The following is a 19,016-nucleotide window of genomic DNA, read 5'->3' as shown; positions in this document are numbered from 1 at the left end:
GTATATTGGTCTGTATGAGATTTTAGATCGAATCAAATTAGTGGCATATAGAGTTACTTTGCCTTTGAGGTTGTTTGTGGTTCATCTTGTGTTTCATGTATCTATGCTTAGACGATATGTACGTGATGATAGTCATAAGATTCAGCTCGATGATGTAGAGCTTGATGAGAACTTAACTTATGAAGAAGGTCTAATACTATTCTTTAATGGGAAGTGTGACAGTTGAGGTCGAAGAAGGTTAATTCAGTGAAAGTTTTATGGCGCAACCATACAACAGAGGTAGAAAGGAGGGAGTGTGAATGTAACGACCCGATCGGCCATTTTGTGTAATTACAACCCGTTACCCCTTTTATTGCTTCACACTTGTTTGTTTATGATTTTATGACTTGTGGGGTTGATTAGTTTCGTTCCGTAAAGCTTTCGGGTTGATTTGGACCCTTGATTCTTGACTTAGACATTTTAATTTGAAAATGTTAACCAAACTTTGACTTTTGTGAAAACGACCTTGGAAGTGTATCTTCATGGCTCCTATAGCTTCGTATCGTGAATTTGGACTTGGGCGTATGCCCAAAATTGATTTTGGAATTCCGTAGGTTGAATTGAGTTGATTTCCCGAAATTTTGAAATTTAAAGTTGAAAAGTTTGACCGTATGTTGACCTTTAGCTATCGAGCTCGAAATTTTATTTTGGGACTTGGAATAGGTCCGTTATGAAATTTAGAACTTGTCTGCAAAATTGGGTGTCGTTTGGAGTTGATTTGGTAGGATTCAGACGTTTAGTTGGAATTCTAAAAATTCTTGAAAATTTCCCAGAATTTCATGCATTTTTGAGTGCGATTCGTAGTTTTAGATGTTATTTTTGTGTTTTGATCCCGCGAGCGAGTTCGTATGATGTTTTTAGACTTGTGTGGATGTTTGGTTTGGAGTCCCGAGGGCTCGGATGAGCTTGGGACATGTTATGGAGTGGTTTGGACTGAAAATAGCAAAATCTGGTGTTGGGTGCTCTGGTGTCGCAAATGTGAACACCAGGCTCGCATTTGCTAAGGAGACAGGTGAGGGGAAGTTTTTGCAAATGCGACCTCCCCTTTGCATTTGCGAAGCTAGCAGAAATTGGACAGTGTTCGCAATTGCGAACAATTGTTCGCTTTTGCGATGTTCGCCAGTTCGCAATTGCGAAGACTCTATCGCAATTGCGGTTTATGTTGAGTTTGTCAGGGTTCGCAAATGCGATCCCTAGTCCGCAATTGCGAGGTTTTGCAAATGCGAACCCTGTGTCTCAAATGCGACATCTACAACTGGTTAAAGGGCTGGGAGACGGGATTTTTGAACTCATTCTCACAATTTTGAACCCCAGACTCGGTAGGAGGCAATTTGGAGAGGGGATTTTCACCTACAAACCTTGGGTAAGTGATTCTAATCTATTTATAATCATATTCCATCAACATATCTTAGATTTTAACATCGAAATTATGTGAATCAAAGTGAAAATTTGTGAAGCTTTGTCAAGTTTTTAAAAAAAATATGCAATTGAGTTTTGAGAGTCGATTTGGACTCGGATATTGAAACTAATAACATATATGAACTCGTTGGGTCATGGGTAGACGGAATCTACCATTGGACCCAAGGTTTGACCGGGCGAGCCCCGATTTGACTTTTGTTGACTTTTTTGGAAAAGTGTAAAGAGCATTTTATAGAAATGTCGAAGCATGCAGCCCGATCCATCATAATATTGTCGAACCATAGATACATCTATTGTATTGCCGAGGGGAACAACCCGCTCCCATGAGAGTGTGATACAAAGTCTTGACGAGGCGAACGACCCAATCCCATCATAATGTGCGCACTGCCGAGGGTCGAACGACACGAACCATAGAGATATCTATTATACTGCCGAGGCGAATGTCCCCATCCCATTAGAATAAAAAGCTTTGACGGGTCCTTGACCCCACTCACGAATAGAGGTGTGATTTATAAATTTTAAGGGAAACCCTTTCGATGAGAATGCATAACGCGGGAGAAATTCGTAAGAGGAGTACAATTATTTTGCAACTAATCATGAAGCATGTCGAATCTCTACAATAGCAAGTCTATCACTCTACACAAGTCTACTCTCAAGTCGCAACCAAAAATAAAGGAATTTAATAGGCAAGAGACAACACAAATAGTACAATTATAGCATGGCGGGAACCTAAGTCTACCCGGGCATAACATGAATCTAGCTACACATGGACTCTCGCCACCTTATGCGTACATAGCCCCCGCAACAAGTACCACATAACAAATACATCACCTAGGAGTAGTTCCCCCCTCACAGAGTTAGACATGAGACTTACCTCCCTACGAAATTCCATAATTGGCTCCAATGCCACTCAAACACCTCAAACCGATGCCCGTCTCTCCAAAACTAGACAAACAAATGTGCAAATCCATAAATATATACTCTATTACCCATAATTAATCAATTTATAACAATTTCCAACTTTCCTCGAAAAGTTCATAAAGTCAACCCTCAGGTCGACGTGCCCGGATTCTAAAATATTTTGAAGATAATCATTACCCATAACATTACGAACTAAAATATATAATTTATTCCTAATTCCATGTCCAATTTCGTGGTCAAAAATCTAAAAATACAATGTCTAGGTTTTCTTCCAAAAATCCCACAATTTCAACTAATTTTTATTTTTAAATCCATATATAAGCCTTGTATTTAACTCATAAGGTGTAGAAATCACTTACCTAAAGTTTGATAATGAAAATGGCACTCCAAAATTGCCCCAATGTCGGCTCCCATAGAAAGAATGAGGTAAAAATTAGCCAAACCCCCGAAATATAGCTTCTGCCCAGGTATTTACCCTCCGCGATCACTATAAATACTTTGCGATCATGAAGCATAACTTTTCTCAGCTCAAAATTGCCCTTCGTAATCACGGAAAACCATTTGTAATCGCGAAGAACAAGCTGCCCAACTCCTCCAGATAGCCTCTAGTATAATAATAATAATAATAATAATAATAATAATAACATTTTGTATAAAACTCTGAATGATAAAGGGTTTGACTTTTTGAAAACTAGACATCAAGGGCTACAACTTTCATTTTTGGATCATCTCCAAATTCTTTATAGATTGCAAGATATAAACTCCCGAAATCAGAAAATCCTTCTATGCGATAGCGAATTTCCTTCCGCGATCGCGATTCACAAGGCCTAGAACAACACTTTGCTCTTCGCGATCGCGGGCCTTCCTTCGCGATCGCGAAGAAGGATGCACCAGATCTTAAAAATAGCAGCTCAAACATGGCGAAATGACCTGTAGCCCATCCAAAATCAATCTTAGGAAATTCTAAAACCTTCAAAATGCCAACTTTCTACAATAAGCGCTGAAATATTTCCGGACCACCCGATGTTCATCCCAAAAATACGCCCAAGTCTGAAATCATCATACGAACCTATTGGAACCTTTAAATTCCGATTCCGGGGTCATTTACTCAAAAGTCAAACCTTGTCAACTCTTCTAACTTAAAGCTTCCGGATTGAGAATTTTCCTTCCGAATCGACTGTGAACTTCCGGAAATTCAACCCCGATCACTTGTACAAGTCATAATACATGAAGTGAAGCTACTCAAGGCCTCAAACTACTAAACGACGTGCTAGAGCTCAAAACGACCGGTCGGGTCGTTACAGAGTTGCCCCAAAATAATTGTTCAACAATTTGTGCACCTACTCGTGCCACCACAACCCAGTTGAGCACATTAGCTCGAGCCAGACTGAAGATCCTCCCTTTTATTTAGTCGATAAGCCTTAGAACCAAATTCCAACCTCCGAATTCTTGTACAAGATCTGATTCTAACATACGAACATTGTATCAATCACTACACACTGAACCAAAACATGATCATACAGCTTTTCTGAATTCACACGATGCACTGCAAGATTCACATGCCCATAATAACATCCTCCGACCACAATAGCTACAATTTCACGAATCTGATGCCCGAATTACGCCTCATAACACATGTGAGCCCTGTTCTAACTCTTGCAATACCGCCACAACGAAAGAGATACATAGAAACGCATAACTACCTGCCAAAACAATAAATCATGGGGTCTCTTAACCTAACAAGCACCATTACCTCATTCTGAACTAAATAACGATATATGCTCTTAAATATACCCTACATAACTCTAATCGCACTGATCCCAGTTCCAATAATCCCGTCTCACCCAGTACAAGCTGCTCAGGTAATAAGCTATCTCAAACACTTCCAAAATCCCATATGATGCCAATAATGCGCCAGCAAGCTACAAACGTGAATGCGATACATAAGGAAAAAGCGAACCCTAAAAAGGAATATCGACCACAAGCACGCCAAGTGCAAAAATACCACCTCGGGGAGACGGATAGCGTCATACACTTCAAAATCCAAGCACGGCTAAGGTGCAATAAATGATCTGCATCTCGAGAGCCATCCTGCTCATTTAATACCACAAGCTACACGGGACAATAATATATGTGTGAATAATCAAGCCGTCTCAATCCGGAACAACTCCCATAGTTCACAACAAAAGGAATAGAGCGCCTTCCAGGAATAAACTCTCACATTAACGATATTACCAAAAATCCCCGTACTTGGTTTCAATCTTTAACAATCGAGTGACTAACATGTCACACTTATACAAATCTCCCCGTGGGGTACTCTCCCATGACCTTTCACACCAGATAGCAAAGTCTGCACCTCCACACCACCAACCGCACTAATTCTGTAAAGCAAATCATGAATCTGCAAATCAATACACAAAGCGTTTTACGCAGAACGCAGTTCTCAGGTGACATTAAAGAAAATACCATCTTACTCGGAACATCTGAATTCCCCCTACTCATCCGAGCTAGTGACATTATTATCAACATCGAACCACAACCTTGATCCTCAACTCTCAATTCTCATGCCTCTCACTGCACCTATCATGCCACTACGCGAGAGTACAAGAATTCACCATAACCATTGTACTACTAGTAGAATAAACACTTCATTGGCTAGAACCCTTTCACTTAACTCATTTCGAAATAACAATTGCAACACGCAACTGAATTACCATAACCTTAGAAAATACAAACCTCAAGTTGCGGTATAAACCGTCATAACTCTTTCGGGATCCATTTACACATAACAAGGTAATTATAACCAAATACCTCCCAAATCAATAAAATTACGGCTACTGTCAAGCCCGCACGTACCGCCACAAATCACCCGTATAACTAACACGCCGATGGAACTGATCATTGCCACAATCATGCTGGTTCAAACCATTACTATCTGACCCAATTGCTTTCAATTTACTCTTGAATTGCCTTAGAAATAATAATAGCTCCATTCAAAAACATAACGAACTCAATCATCACTCATCCTGAGTGACCCAATTCATGAGACCACATCGTCTTGATACCCATGAACCGTCTCAGACCCTCCGCGCACAATAGCATTTCCAACTGGTACACCTTTTCTGGAATACCTTTCACGAATCTGAATTTATTTCTCCCATTCATACAATACTACCCTGTAGACCTGATGATAACATAGAAAATTCCCCGAGTATTCTTCACACTCTGCTACAAGATCCCGGCCTTCAGTCACCTAACGAACCCAAAAATCCTTAAATACCGCGCTTACATTCTTGAACCCATTAGAACTGTTATAGAGAGTCACCCATTCTGGCTTGGTCCCGAATATATAACCCAACTCTAGTGCGCTGATAGCACATGAACACTTCCAAAGAAGCAACAGGCTGAATTCGTTTCCTTGTACATCACATCCACAAGAAGCATAAACTCTGAGTCTTCCCAAAACTGCACATGAATCGATAAGGCGAAGTATAGCACACATTCTTCAAGTTCTTCGCTCAAATTTCCCATGATGTTTTATTTTCTTAGTCATAATAACCCCACAAATACACCGATAACTAGAAACCGCACAAGCAGACAACCACGCGATCCAATTGTAGACGGTGGGCACCCTCATTTAGCTTTAAGCTACCACCACGTAATGTAGAACCCAAAAAGATTCCTCCTTCTCAATTACCATGATCTCGCACCGCCAACTCGCCAAATATCTCGTAGTCTCTTGTTAAACTTTTCATGAACATTCTGAATTATTAGCCACAATCGCATATTCGACCTTCTACCGAGTAGTAGGTAGAACTCTTCATAGAAAATTTATCAAAATCACGCAACCGCTAACCTGCTCACAGGAGATAGCCCACCTGTGGTATTCCATGCCAACATCTTCCAACGATGCTGCACCGGGTACAATTACCATGAGTTCAGTAAACCCTTCTGAGCCCATGCTCATCCACCAGATATACAAGTCTGTTCCTTCCCCATTGACATCAACTGAAAGTCCAACAATATCTTCCAAACTCAAAGTCATGTTGCATCCGAAATGATAATCAAATCTTCACACCTCTTTTCATTTCAAGCAAACTCTTTTCTGCCGTATTCAATCCTTCTCCGTACAGTAACCACCATTACAATTATAATCCATGGACCTAGTCACTTTCCACCATGTCTCCCAAATAGCTCTAATATTCCTTAAGGTACGTGGCTATCCTACCGCAGAATCCATATGCTACTCTGCCACTCCCACTTCGGCCAAATCATCTTCTTTAAGAAACTTCTTGACCTCCGCTTTTCATACTTGGCCTGCTAGTAATCCAACCACCGTGAGACACCTCCCGCCATGTCCTTCCTCATACACTGCTGCCCAAATGTTGCCTCTAATCAAATCCATACCTGTAGCACCAGGACTAATCAATTGCTACCAACTCTAAACCTCCTAGAAGATCATCTTTCTCGAGGCATCAATACTAGAAACACCAATTCGATTCTAAACCGCTACACTTCGCTATCTCTAACAACCGCTTCTTAGACGCCACTTCCCAACATTCTACCCCGAAGGCAAATCTAATAAGACCATAACATCGGCGAACCTTAATGTGTTCCAACAAAGACGACGATATCACATCACAAATGAGAATTCCACCACGCTCAAAAATACCAAGTCTCGTCACTTGATCAACTAAGGCCTGAACATCCATAGTCTGATTGCCTTTCCTCTACTGGAATTAAATGACGAATCTCTAAACCATGCACTGAGAAATCCTCCTTTCGAGTCATTCACTGTCTCGACACATAAACAAGCACCCTATCATTACACCAACACTATGTGATAACAACGCATGAACATCATAATAATCTATGCATAGCTTCGAAACCATAGTAAATACAGATACTGGGCTAAAACGATTGAACACCCTTTCGCAAGGCGATGATAATAGCCTGCCCGGATATGCAGGGAGAAACATCTTGCACCACGTCTACAGTACCACTACAACTCCTCGATGCCTAATTGATAAAAAAATGTTCCACGTTGCAAAAGATTGAGTAAGAAAGAAATAAAGGCATAAGCCTCCAAGGAATCAAATTGCATGATGAGGAATCAAGAAGGGAAGTGCTCCTAACAGCCTTGTAGCCTCTTAAAGATAAGTGTAGATGTCATCGTACCGATCTGCAAGACTCTGCTAAACTTGCTCATGACTTGTGAGACCCAAGTGAACCTAATGCTCTGATACCAAGCTGTCACGATCCAAAATCCACTATAGGTTGTTATGGCGCCTAACACCACCTTCAGGCAAGCCAACGATGATTGATCAATTTAATTACTCATTTTATTACTTTGAAATCATAATTTTTATTAATTAATTAGTATGAAATAGAATTTACAGGTAAATAATAATATTTTTTACGAACTACAATAATGAACAACCTGTAGAAACCCCCAAAATTCGGTGTCACAAGTGCATGAGCATGAACTAGAAAATATAATAAAATACAACATCTGTCTAGAATACAAATTATACAGGAGAATATAAATAGCTAGAATACAAATTATACAGTAGGCTGTGGATCGTAACATGGAATACAACTAAGGGTAAAGTCCTCGCAAAAGCCGCGTCATTGCACCCAAAAGACAACCAGACATATATGTACCTGCATAATAAGTGCAGCAAGTGTAGCATGAGTATATAAATAAATGCGTACCCTGTAAGTATCCAGCCTAACCCCAGAGAAGTACTGACGAGGGATCGACATCGACACTTATTAGTGGTCCAATAAGACAGATACAGTAGAAGTAAACAGATGTGAGTCAGAGTAAATAAATGAAATAACAAGTATAAATACGTGGTAAAATTCTCCTCTCAGCAATAACTCAAGCTCTCAGCTAGTAGTTAGCCCCTCAATCGGAGTATATATATAATATAATGGACCTTACCAGATAGGTCGTCACAGTTCAAATCAGGAAAACTCACGGATATACTGCCTTATTATCAATTATTACGCACGATTTCATAAGAGTATTTTATAGAAATGTCGAGGCGTATGGCATGATTCATCATAATATTGCCAAAACATCGATACATCTATTGTATTGTCGAGGCGAATAACCCACTCCCATGAGAGTGTGATACAAAGTGCTGCCGAGGCGAACGGCCCGATCCCATCATGATGTGCGCACTGCCGTGGGTCGAACGGCATGAACCATAGAGATATCTATTATACTGCCGAGGCGAACAATCCCATCCTATTAGAATAAGAAACGTTGAAGTATCCTTGACCCCACTTACGAATAGAGGTGTGAGTTATAAATTTTAAGGGAAACCCTTTCGATGACAACGCATAACGCGGGAGAAATTCGTAAGAGGAGTACAATTATTTCACGGCTAATCATAAAGCCCGTCGAATCTCTATAATAGCAAGTCTATCACTCTACACAAGTCTAGTCCCAAGTCGCAACGAAAAATAAAGGAATTTAGTAGGCAAGAGACAACTCAAATAGTACAGTTATAGCATGGCGGGAACCTAAGTCTACCCGAACATAACATGAATCTAGCTACATACGAACTCTAGTCACCTTATGTGTACATAGCCCCCGTAACAAGTACCACATAACAAATACATCACCTAGGGGTAGTTTCCCGCTTCACAGAGTTAGACATGAGACTTACCTCCCTCCGAAATTTCATAATTGGCTCCAACGTCACTCAAACACCTCAAACTGATGCATGTCTCTCCAAAACTAGTCAAATAAATGTGCAAATCCATAAATATATACTCTATTACCCATAATTAATCAATTTATAATAATTTCCAACTCCCCTCGAAAAGTTCATAAAGTCAACCCTCAGGTCGACGTGCTCGGATTCCGAAATATTTTGAAGATAATCATTACCCATAACATTACGAACTCAAATATATAATTTATTCCTAATTCCATGTCCAATTTCGTGGTCAAAAATCTAAAAATACTATTTCTAGGTTTTCTTCCAAAAATCCCATAATTTCTACTATTGTTTATGTTTAAATCCATTTATAAGCCTTGATTTAACTCACAAGGTGTAGAAATTACTTACCCAAAGTTTGATGAAAATAATGGCACTCCAAAATTGCCCCAAAGTCGGCTCCCATGGAAGGAATGGGGTAAAAATGAGGCAAATCCCCGAAATATAGCTTCTGCCCAGGTATTTACCCTTCACGATCGCGGAAAATGCTTTGCGATCGCGAAGCACAACTTTTCTCAGCTCAAAATTTTCCTTCGCGATTGCGGAAAACCATTCACGATCGTGAAGAACAAGCTACCCAACTCCTCCAGATAGCCTCTAGTATAATGGTGATAACGTTTTGTACAAAACTCCAAATGACAAATGGTTGCCTTTCTGAAAACTAGACACCAAGGGCTATAACTTTCATTCATGGATCATCTCCAAGTTCCTTATAGATTGCAAGATATAAGCCCCCGAAGTCAGACCACTGACAATAGAAAATCTTTCTAAGCGATCGTGAATTTTCTTCCGCAATCGCGATTCACAAGGCCTGGAACAACACTTTGCTCTTCGCGATCGCGAAGAAGGATGCACCGCATCTTTAAAACAGCAGCTCAAACATGGCGAAATGACCCGTAGCCCATCCGAAACACACTTGAGGCCCTCGGGACCCCGTCCAATCATACCAACCATTCCCAAAACATGATGTAAATTTGTTCGAGGCCTCAAATCACACCAAACAACATCCAAACTACGAATCGACGATCAAAGCACCTATTTCAATTTTCAAACTATTAAACTTCACCGAACGCTTCCGAATTATGCTTAAACATTCCGAAATGATGCCAACTTTACGTGCAAGTCACAAATCACGATACGAACCTATTCCAAGATTCGGAATCCTAAACGGACATCAATAAAATCAAATTTAACTTCAAATTAATCTTAGGAAATTCTAAAACTTTCAAAATGCCAACTTTCCACAATAAGCGCCGAAATGCTTCCGGACCACCCGATACTCAACCCAAAGATACGCCCAAGTGCGAAATCATCATACGAACCTATTGGAATCTTCAAATGCTGATTCCAAGGTCGTTTACTCAAAAGTCAAGCCTTGGTCAACTCTTCCAACTTAAAGCTTCCGAATTGAGAATTTTCTTTCCGAATCAACTCTAAACTTCCCGAAAGTGAACCCCAACCACACATACAAGTCATAATACATGAAGTGAAACTACTCAAGGTCTCAAACAGCCAAACGACGTGCTAGAGCTTAAAACGACCGGTCGGGTCGTTACATAACCCCACGGTCACAGCTTGGTCTAAGCAGTACTAGAAAATAGCCGTCATTATATGCAGCTTATATATGCAATAAGTATTTCAGAGCTAAACGCAAGTGGCTTACGCAAAGTTTTTATATATCTATTACTAAAATCATTGATAATGAAGAATTTTCCATTATTTTTCAATTTTTTGGAATTACAGAACTAGTGAGAATGGAGCCAATTAAGTTGATTAGTAATGTTAATATCAAGAAATAAAGCTCGCAATACGATAAAAATAGAAATAGACTCATAATAAGCTTACAAGTTTATTCACTAGAGCTTAACATATTTTGTAAACGCACATTTCTTCGAGGGTAGAGTGCCCAGGGTGGGATTTATTTTATATTCACATAAAACAGCTTCGGTGAAGAGTTTTTCCCATTCCTTCTTAGTTCTCTCTTTGGCAGCAAAAAGAACCATCATCACCAAGTCCATATTATGTTGTGCTCGAACAGAATCATCCTTTTGCTTCGGATTTTCCACCACTATGTCTATAATTATCACTTTCCCTCCTTTTTCTCTACTTGGAATTGACTCTTTGCATTTCTTTAATATTTTCACACAATCTTCGTCGGCCGGCCAGTTATGGAGAATCCACTGTTTAACCATGAAAAATTCGAGCAGATAGGAATTTAGGGGAGCGAGGAGGGTAACAATTCAAAACTTATTAGAAATTACTACTTGCGAATCCTCACATAATATGATATAGAAAACTAACTTTACGAATGTAACAAAGATGGGCAGGACAACTTAAAGATCTTAAAAATCATTTATAGAACATTTATATTGTCATTTAGCTGTAAGAGAGGCTTTTGTAATGAGAATAAATAGAGATGTATCTAAATAAGAAAGATGTTAGTGTATTCAATTGGAAATTGTGGAGGAACAATATAAGAGTTTAACTATGCACCGAGCGTACATAAAGAACATTTATATTGTGAGTTTACTTTTATCTACTGTAGGAGGTATCTATATCCTAAATCCCATATTTTATGGAGGAATAGGATTACTCAATATTACAAATGCTCTGTTTGGACCTATAATAGTATAATGTTATATACTTAATGATTATCTAACAGTAAATTCTAGTGGCAATATATCTAGTATAGTAAGAGTCTTTTAGTAAGCATTAGAACTCCTAGTATTGGTATCACCTATCTTTTAGTAAGCATTAGAACTCCTAGTATTGGTACCATCTATAACTATTTTCAACTTCCATTGTTATCTATCTTTTGCTAGATGTAATTGAATTGGTAACACCTATAATGATTTTAGGTTTATCTTTTCTTTTAAGACCTTCGATCATCATGTTTTTAAAAACTAAGAACCTGCGCATCTGGAGTTCTACGTTACACGCGTGACTAAATCGTCTCAAGCACCATTCTGTTATTATGTTCTTTATATGTAGTACTTGTACCTTTTGACGAATGCGATTATTTCTATTCATATCTTATCTTGTATGGCTACACTGTTGCGACCAAACACACTCACGCAAGTATACGCGGTCGTCAAGTAATAAAGTGACTAAAAGTCGGATGTCGAACCCACGAGGACTTATGATTAACTATTAACTAAATTAGACTATCCCAATTATCTAAACAAGAATTAAATCTAAAAATATTTTATTCTAAACTAATTAAATAAGAAAAATATAAATAATAAACTTTGAACAGAGAAAGAGCAGATTTTTATGATATCAATGTAATGAAAACGATCTAGGGTTATGGGCTATCTAACAATCCTATTGTATTCTTTAATTGAATTGACCGACTAATTTATCTAGCTTATTGGTTGACAGGGTTAATATTACTCATAAGAATCTGTCGAGTTCTTACTCGCTTATTCAAGCTAACCTAACGCCTATATGTCTATGGAGTTAGAATAAACAAAAACGCATTTATAATTCCTATAAATCAACCAAGCAAGGTAATTAGGTATATGTCTATCCTAACTACGAATCCGTTCCCCGATGCCCGAGTTCAAGAACTTGCCCTACTCAATCCTGTATGCAATATAGAATTCCCACTTTCGAGTTCAATTCTAGATTCGTAGATAATATTCAATTGGTGATCAAGCAATCAAATAATTAAGCGCAAGATTGAATAAATAAACTAATATGATAAATCAAGAAGTCAAAATCAATATCCGAATAACAATAATCATGAAAGAACCACAACCCTAGAACGTGAAGTTTAGCTCCACATAGACATGGTAGCCAAACAACAAATCATATAAAGAAACATAAAAATTACTAAGTTTGGTGGGAGAAAGATGAAACTTGATGAATTCCGGCCTCCACAGCTTTGTCGTGGCTTTTTTCCTCTTCCCAATATGTTAGATGCCCTAAAAGAGGCGTTTTTGGCTTATATATTGCGTACAAAAGTCGTGGGCCAAAGTTCTCCTATTTCTAATCAAAATCAACTTCGGGGATTGATGCTAGGGTGGATACGTCGCATCCACCTCGTCCTCCACTTCTCAGCTTCGCATGCAAGGGTGGATGCTTCGCATCCACCTCGTCCTCCACTTCTCAGCTTCGCATGCTAGGGTGGATGCTTCGCATCCACCTCGTCCTCCACTTCTCAGCTTTGCCCAGGTGCGGATGCTAAGGCGGATGCTATGGGCCGACTTCACTGCTAAGGGTGCACGAAATCTGATCTTTTTCTAGATTGGATGCGACGCATCCAATCTCTCTTCCTCTACCTAGAGCACCTTTTCTTCATATTTTTGCACTCCAAACACCCTAATTCACCACACATAACTCAATTAGTCATAAAACCAATAATTAAACCATGTTGGACATTTTAAAGATCAAATAGCATCAAAAAGTAGTTAAAATATGGGTAAAGTAACATCAACACATATCGAAATATGTCCAACATCACTACCCCACACTTAAACCTTTGTTCGTCCTCGAACAAACCATCACTATAGTAGACGAAACAAAATTAAGCTCTTATCATTCAAAGCACACTACACATATGACCATGGTTATTTGCTACAATTAGGCTCTAGAATATGCATCACATACACTTCCCTTTACTTATGTCATTCTTTAAAAATATTCGAACAAAGACAACATGCTCACAACAATCCTAACCTCAAAAACCGACTCAATGTCACTATGCACTCATGGCTTGAACACCCAACATCATAGAGAAGTCTAATAACGTTACCTATCCCTCGTGAAACCATGTGCCCTCACAACAAGAACAAGAGAGCGAGTTCAATCCACACATTCGAATCTCATGATCAAATATATTTTAATGACTCACATATATCAAAGAAAATCGCTCACTCTCACAAAGAAGTCACATGCATGCAATTGGTACCATAGACTTGCCCTTAATGTAAATCTCTACTAATGTAAGCTCGCTCGATCTAAAATCAATTAGGACTTTTTTATGGTTGTAATGTGGGCTAAGGGACGGGTAGGATATATTTAAGGAATAGTGACTCACCCTCCTAAGCACTTTAATACATCACAAAATTACTTTAAGCGCAAATTCTTCAACACCACTTCAATTTCACAAACAATATCACCCCCAAAACAGTCCCTTTTTCTTTAAGCACTACTTTAGTTCATACCCACTAGCAAGAACAAGACAACAATTTATTCATTTCTATTTTTCTTTCTTTTTTTTTTTTTTCGCTAGTGGTGCTAGTGGTGTAGTATTTTACAAAACAAGTGCATCTTTCTTCCTTTCATTGGTTCCACTCAAAAGTCACCCCACACTTAGTCACTTTTTACTTCTTTTAGCGCTCATCTAACAATTAAAGTGCTTTAAGAGGTAAAAAGATCAAAACAATGTCAATTAAGAATAAAAAGGGTATAGGCTTGTAATGTGGGTACCAAATAAAAGTCAATAGGCTCAAAATGGTTAACTAGAGATAAATTTTATTTGTGATAAGTAATAAGCTCAAAAAGATCAAAGAAAGCCTAAAATTATTTTTCAAACCGAGCATCACCTCAAATTTCGCTTCAACTCACATACCGGGCAAGTTCTAGACATAAGTACAATACATGGACAACACAAAACCTCACCACACATGGCACATGACTCACTAAAAACGATCACATTCCGACTCTCAAGCAATGCAAGTATTCACGGAGCCACGAGATATTAAGTATTAAACACAAGGTGAACATAAGTTATGTAAACGAGACATAGGCGCCACAAAACATGCTATCCAATTTAACAAGGCATCATCAATAAATTCAAATCATACAGAAGATACTACACATGCCAAAGCATAAATATGTTACTATCAAACAAGTCAAGGGCGCCTAGGTTCATCATTCTTGCTCCTTTTATTCCCTAAATTCCTAATCTACTCGGAAAGCAAAAAGCTACCCGGTTCAAACTACATCCCATGAAAAAGAACCGAGGCACAAAGAAAAACCCAAAAACTTGTTGCGGCCAAACGCACACGCAAGTATACGCGGTCGTCAAGTAATAAAGTGACTAAAAGTCGGATGTCGAACCCACGAGGACTTATGATTAACTATTAACTAAATTAGACTATCCTAATTATCTAAACAAGAATTAAACCTAAAAATATTTTATTCTAAACTAATTAAATAAAAAAATATAAATAATAAACTTTGAACAGAGAAAGAGCAGATTTTTATGATATCAATGTAATGAAAACGATCTAGGGTTATGGGCTATCTAATAATCCTATTATATTCTTCAATTGAATTGACCGACTAATTTATCTAGCTTATTGGTTGACAGGGTTAATATTGCTCATAAGAATCTGTCGAGTTCTTACTCGCCTATTCAAGCTAACCTAACGCCTATATGTCTATGGAGTTAGAATCAACAAGAACGCATTTATAATTCCTGTAAATCAACCAAGCAAGGCAATTAGGTATATGTCTATCCTAACCACGAATCCGTTCCCCGATGCCCGAGTTCAAGAACTTGCCCTACTCAATCCTATATGCAATATAGAATTCCCACTTTTGAGTTCAATTCTAGATTCGTAGATAATATTCAATTGGTGATCAAGCAATTAAATAATTAAGTGCAAGATTGAATAAATAAACTAATATGATAAATCAAGAAGTCAAAAATAATATCCGAATAACAATAGTCATGAAAGAACCACAACCCTAGAACGTGAAGTTTAGCTCCATATAGACATGGTAGCCAAACAATAAATCATACAAAGAAACATAAAGATTACTAAGTTTGGTGGGAGAAAGATGGAACTTGATGAATTCCGGCCTCCACAGCTTTGTCGTGGCTTTTTCCCTCTTCCCAATATGTTAGATGCCCTAAAAGAGACGTTTTTGGCTTATATATTGCGTACAAAAGTCGTGGGCCAAAGTTCTCCTATTTCTAATCAAAATCAGCTTCAGGGATTGATGCTAGGGTGGTTGCGTCGCATCCACCTCGTCCTCCACTTCTCAGCTTCGCATGCTAGGGTGGATGCTTCGCATCCACCTCGTCCTCCACTTCTCAGCTTTGCCCAGGTGCGGATGCTAAGGCGGATGCTATGGGCCGACTTCACTGCTAAGGGTGCACGAAATCTGATCTTTTTCTAGATTGGATGCGACGCATCCAATCTCTCTTCCTCTACCTAGAGCACCTTTTCTTCATATTTTTGCACTCCAAACACCCTAATTCACCACACACAACTCAATTAGTCATAAAACCAATAATTAAACCATATTGGGCATTTTAAAGATCAAATAGCATCAAAAAGCGGTTAAAATATGGGTAAAGTAACATCAACACATATCGAAATATGCCCAACATCATACACATCCATCTTAAAATTTATATATTTGTGACAGTCATATCATAATGGTAGAAGTATATTTATAAAACAAGCACATGTCATGTATTAATCATTGATTTTGTATGGACATGCATGACCAGACGTAAGTATTCACGAAAGTATCAACACATGTATCTTGAATAAGATTGCATTAGCATTAGGAATTTTCTCAAACATACTTCCAAGTTCCCACTTCCCTTGAGATCACCTATAACATGAGGGAGATCAAGTACAGAGCACTTTATGGCAGGAAAAGCTTTGGCTATGGCAATTGCCAAAGTGCCAGTGCCACCTCCAACATCCACCAACGATGTCAACCCCTCAAAGACATGTTACACTCCGTAATAAGCACATTGGCAATCAAGCTCGAGTCATTAACCATTGAATCATTGAAGATATCATTTACTCTTGGCTCATCCGCGAAATAGTACCAAAAAGATTTCCCATTATGAGCATTATGAAAAGCAGTGGGGAAATCATTTTCAAAAAAAAGGCGACTAGCTGGGGTAAGAGAATAGTAATCTTTATGTTCATTTAGGAAACCAGAATGAACTAAAGAGCGCATGAGAATTGGCATGAAGGAGATTTTGGAAGGGTTGAGGGGAAGGGCAGCAGAGAGGTCGGAAAGACACATTGACTTACCATGTTTGTATAGGACATCGGAAATGCCTAGTTGAACTGCACATTTTGCTGCTGAAGAGCTTACGAAGTTGTAGATATGTTTCCATGTTTGAGTTTGAGCTTGGAGAGGTTCAGTGTAACCATTCTCATTCATTGCCATTTTCAAGGAACTTGTCTTGATTAGATTTGTCATCTTAAAGAAACCTATAATATGTTCTTATAGGACCAATTTAACTTCTATACACTTCAGGATTCCAATGTAAGCGTTAACTTTAAATTCATACCAGGATCTTGAACATAACAATCTTACATATAATCATTATAGAAAACATACCTGAATCATAAGTCATTATCACGAAGCGAAAGTGTTAATTGGAATTGGTTTCTTGCCCCCTGCCCTAGCTTTCGTTTCCGCCGCCTTTAGTGATGGAAAGGAGGAATAGAATAGGTGGTAACCCTAATTGGTGGGGAGAGGACCAATTGGGCCACACACGTAGAAAAACGTACATTGTCCCACTTGGCCCAATAATCATATAATATTAATATTTAATAATATAAATATTTGTTGCGCATAAACAAATCTCTTCTATAAAGCCCATCATAAATACCATAATACGATAAACTACTAAACGTGAGTTATGGCGGTTATATATATAATATGTCTACATACTCCCTTCCATATACTACAACATTAGCAACTCATCGTATAAAGTCCATAAGCTATAAAACATTATGGTCCACAATAATTTCTCATTGAGACTAATCCTGTAATATCTCAAAACAATAATGTGTACACCATTATGAGAAACAGAAAATCATTAATGTATATCAGAAACATATAAATGAGCTCAGAGTGTCAAAATATCATAAATACATCAGTCATAAATATAGCCAAGACCTATTCTATGTACATGTTGTTTTAATATCTTTGGTTGTAAACCTTTCGTTAACGGATCTGCAATCATGAGATCAGTTCTAATATGCTCAAGTGACACTCTTTGTTTCTGAACTTTCTACTTGACGGTAAAGTACTTTAATTCCATATGTTTGGCACCTTTGGAGTACTTATCGTTCTTGGAAAAGAATACTGCTGCAGAATTATCACAGTAAATGTTTAGCGGCTTGGTAATGGTGTCGACAACCCCAAGTCCTGAAATGAAGTTTCGCAACCATAATGCATGAATTGTGCCTTCAAAACATGCCACAAATTCTACCTTCATCGTGGATGTAGCAATGAAAAACTATTTGGCACTATTCCATGATATTGCTCCTTCAACTAATTGGAACAAATAACCAAACATGGACTTTCTAGTGTCAATACATCCAACGAAATCTGAATACGAGTATCCAACAACTTCCAAATGCTTGGATCTCTTATACATGAGCATGTAATCCTTCGTTCCTTTCAGGTACCTCAAAACATTCTTTGCAACTTTCCAGTGATCACCTCCTGGGTTACTCTGATATCTTCCTAGCATTCCGACCGCAAAACTAATATCCGGTCTTTTGCAAGTCTGAGCATACATCAGACTACCAATAATAGAAGAGTAAGGAATTGATTCCATTTCTCTTTGTTCTACATCATTCTTAGGGCTCTACATGAGACTAAATTTGTCCCCTTTTTTGAATTGGAACAATTCCTGCAGAACAATTGTTCATGTTAAATCTCTCTAGAATTCTTTCGATATAGCCTTTCTAAGACAATCCCAATAATCCTTGTGATCTATCACAAAATATTTCTATTCCTATAACATAGGATGCCTCACCCATATCTTTCATTTCAAAATTCTTAGAGAGAAAATCTTTAGTCTCACGCAATATGTCTAAATCATTCGCAGCAAGTAGAATATCATCAACATATAGGACTAAAAATATAAACTTGCTCTCGATGATCTTTTGGTATATACACTGA

At 38.3% G+C, this 19,016-nt stretch overlaps 1 protein-coding gene and 1 pseudogene across 1 annotated transcript; both read right to left on the bottom strand.

The window, feature by feature from the left end:
- Positions 1 to 10,969: 10,969 nt before the first annotated feature.
- On the bottom strand, positions 10,970 to 17,264 carry LOC107790083 (myricetin 7/4'-O-methyltransferase 2-like; annotated as a pseudogene).
- A 1,081-nt stretch (positions 17,265 to 18,345) lies between these two features.
- On the bottom strand, positions 18,346 to 18,669 carry LOC142180052 (secreted RxLR effector protein 161-like). Its single transcript, XM_075250971.1, has one exon. It carries the CDS (start codon positions 18,667 to 18,669, stop codon positions 18,346 to 18,348), a length of 324 nt encoding a protein of 107 aa, XP_075107072.1.
- Positions 18,670 to 19,016: the final 347 nt, after the last annotated feature.

This window comes from Nicotiana tabacum, chromosome 4, assembly GCF_000715075.1.
Source record: "Nicotiana tabacum cultivar K326 chromosome 4, ASM71507v2, whole genome shotgun sequence".
NCBI classification, from domain to species: Eukaryota; Viridiplantae; Streptophyta; class Magnoliopsida; order Solanales; family Solanaceae; genus Nicotiana; species Nicotiana tabacum.
This window is presented reverse-complemented; position numbering and strand designations above follow the sequence as displayed.